Source organism: Heloderma suspectum, chromosome 6 (genome assembly GCF_057233095.1).
Source record: "Heloderma suspectum isolate Gila_16-S chromosome 6, 16-S_ref, whole genome shotgun sequence".
Taxonomy (NCBI): domain Eukaryota; kingdom Metazoa; phylum Chordata; class Lepidosauria; order Squamata; family Helodermatidae; genus Heloderma; species Heloderma suspectum.
The window spans coordinates 113,959,276-113,962,705 of record NC_139463.1 but is presented as its reverse complement, the minus strand read 5'-3'; the positions used below and the strand labels follow the sequence as shown (position 1 = coordinate 113,962,705).

At 43.8% G+C, this 3,430-nt stretch overlaps 1 protein-coding gene across 1 annotated transcript; it reads right to left on the bottom strand.

Annotated features, from left to right (window-relative positions):
* Positions 1 to 2,308: 2,308 nt before the first annotated feature.
* Positions 2,309 to 3,208, bottom strand: LOC146342604 (vomeronasal type-2 receptor 26-like). The gene has a single exon (XM_084807925.1). The coding sequence runs from the start codon at positions 3,206 to 3,208 to the stop codon at positions 2,309 to 2,311; it is 900 nt and encodes a 299-aa protein (XP_084664051.1).
* Between the last annotated feature and the right edge of the window lie 222 nt (positions 3,209 to 3,430).

Genomic DNA, 3,430 nt, shown 5'->3' with positions numbered 1-3,430 from the left:
CTATGATTTGTTGTCCTTGAGGCCAATGGGAAGCTTAAGGTATGGAAAAAGAGCTACCACACAGCCTCAAGAAGTGCTGCTCACGCTTTTATCTGGTGAAGAAAATTCCAGAGAGGCCTCACTGGGAAGACTCTCCATCTAAATCTATTTTTAACTAAATCATTTTGGCTCTGGCATCCGCAATAACAGCTGACTATTCATTCAGTCTCCCCATCCTCGTCACAAGAGCTAGTTATCCTTGGGCTACTATGGGATGCTACCCTTTGGCTTTTCTTGGGTGATTATTAACGGTGACCAAGCTTCTGGGTGCTAATCCCCCACCTTTTGTGAACTGAAACTGAGACTACCAAGAGTGGTGTATTTGTGCGCTATTTTTTATAGCTTATTGCAAGCCAAGATGGAAATTCGGTTTTCTAAATTCTTTCCTGTGAGTCAGGGAACTTTGGCTGTCAAATGTTTTATTTCTTTCCCCCCTTCCTCATCTACCTCCATTAATTTCTAAATCTATTCACCACTCCCTGGTGATCCCTCATTTCACCTCGACTGGTGTACAGGCCCCCAATCCTCCTCTCTGCCATTTCCTTAGTATCAACTCCTACAAATATTCAGCAGATGCTGATTACCCCAATTGCATTTCCCCCGTATCCATTAGTTATGCCTGTTAGGAATAAATATACCTCCTAATGTGTGGGGGTGGGGTGGGGAATGAAGCCATTTTTCTCTGCTGTAATGTTTGCACAGGTGTGTGTTTGAATATAATCTTTGTAAAAAATAAATCTGTAGTTTAGGATCTAATGAGAATGTGTGAGCAGGGATGTTGTGAGAGTCCACAGGGCAGTGGAGTCTGCTGCACTCCCCCTCACCCACCCTCCAGGACCCCACTTGCCGAACTGTGAGACACTCGTGCCCCTGTTCAGTGAGCGTCCCGTAGGTTGGGGAGCAACCTACAGTTGCTAGTTGGGGAGCAACTGTACAGTTGGGGAGCAACCTGGCAGTTCCCCCTTCATCCTAGTGAGCCACCATTGTGCAGAGCAATGGTGGCTCATATGCTTCCAGGTGGGTAATGCTGTGTAATTGGCAGTCATGAATGGAGCATTCAAACCTGAAATGCTGCATAAATGGCCCTTTACAGCCACCAATTATATGGCATTACCTATCCGGACGTGCACGAGCCTCCATTGTTGTGCACAGTATCAGCATGCTAGGAGGATGGACACCCCTGCAGCTTCATCGGACACTTGTATTGTTGTGACGAGGTTCACACCATGCCATGAGCAGGGGTGGTGGCTTGGCAAATGCCCGATGAACCTGGGAGTGGGTGACCCTGTCCAACCCTATGTGTGAGCAAATGTCCCTAAATTAAGTCTGCTTGAACTAAGTTCCCCAAACATAGAATAAGCTGTTCCCCATTTCAATAACTCAGGGCATAAATGGGTCCCTTTTTGGTCCAACATTCCATGTGCACATGAAACTTGCTCATCAAGGTGCATTTTGGAGAAAGGACATATGGCAACACTACCCAGGTAGTGATTTGTTACATGATTTGTTACAGTTCATCAAGATTTATAAGGCTTAGAGTTGAAATCATCCGAAGGGATTGGCCAACTAGGATTTTAAGGATATCCAAGGGCGGGAGAAACAGTGACATCTGACACAGTGCTCACGTGGATCCAGTGTTGTTATATTTTAATTATGACAAGTGTAGAGGATACATATCCCTTAGAATTGGGAACAACTGAAGCAACAAACCAAACATTCAACAGTAATTGAGCAATTGACCAAACCTCAAGAAACTAAGTTTCTTTCCTTTGGAAGACAAGGTAAGATTTGGTGAGGAGGTGTGATGTATCTCTACATGTGTCATGTCTGATTCAAGGTAAAGATCACGTCTTCAGAATACAACAGGAAGCAAAGGAAAGGTTCCTCCTGTGCAAGCTCCGAGTCATTTCTGACTCCTAGAGGGATGCCGCTTTCACTGGCGCTTTTATGGCAGACTATAATGGGGTGGTTTGCCATTGCCTTCTCCAGTCGTGACTACCTTTCCCCCAGCAAGCTGGGTCATCATTTTACCGACCTCGGAAGGATGGAGGGCTGAGTCAACCTGAGCCGGCTACCTGAGACCCGGCTTCCACTGGGATCAAACTCAGGTCGTGGGGAGAGTTTCGGTTGCAATATTGCCGCCTACCACTCTGCGCCACACGAGGCTCAATACAACAGGACCAAGTTGAAATATTTCATGGAGATGGAAGAAAGGCCCATTGCAATCAACTGTGTTTCCTTCTAAGTAACATGGTGGGCTGTTTGATTTTCAGTTATTTTTCTGTCTTAACTGCCCTTTATTGTTCAGTTCAGGCCTCAGGACAATTATATAACACTTAGGGGAAAATATGGAACCCAGTATTCCAGCACTGGAGGCCAAAATAGAGAATATCTCTACAGCAACCATATATTTCCCTTTCGTGCTGAGATAAGTAGGAACAAAAGACACCCACACACTGCAAAACACCAACATGCTGAAAGTGATAAATTTGGCTTCATTAAAAGTGTCTGGCAGCTTACGAGCAAAAAAAGCCACAATGAAGCTGACAAGAGCCAGAAATCCCATGTACCCAAGAACGTAGTAGAACATGTTGACTGATCCTTCATTACATTCCACTATGATTTCTTCAGGCAGAGACTTCATGTCCAAATCTGGGAATGGAGCATCTGTACATAGCCACACCATGCAAATGCTTGCTTGAATAAATGAGCAGCAGAGAACAACATTGTATGCAAATCTTTTCCCCACCCATTTCCTCATCTTCGATCCTGGCTTAGTAGCCATGAAAGCCAGAACCACAGTGATGGTTTTTGCCAAGACCGAAGAAACAGCCACTGAGAAGATGATACCAAAAGCAGTTTGTCGTAGATGGCAGGTAATTAACTGGGGCTGGCCAATAAATAGGAAAGAACAGAGGAAGGACAACAGGAGGGAGATGAGCAGAGAGTAAGTGAGGTTTCGGTTATTGGCTTTGACAATGGGAGTATTCTGATACTTAATAAAGATTCCAAGGACCAATCCTGTGGTAACAGATAGGAACTGTGCCAAAACAGCTAAAGAAATGCCCAACGGTTCATTGTTAGACAGAAAGTTTAGTCCTTTGGGAATGCACTGGTTTCTTTCTTTGTTTGGATACTGATGTTCTGGGCATTTGAAACAGTCATCCATGTCTTTCAACAGAATGAAAATAAAATGAAAAGAAGGAAAGGAAAGGAAAGGAAAGGAAAGGAAAGGAAAGGAAAGGAAAGGAAAGGAAAGGAAAGGAAATAACAACTCAGTCTCTGAGATATACTATATCGTGGTCTGTTAACAAATATTCATGTATTGGAGATAATCCATATATTTGCATGTTATGATAGGTATTTAAATATTTCTACATATTCATTACAC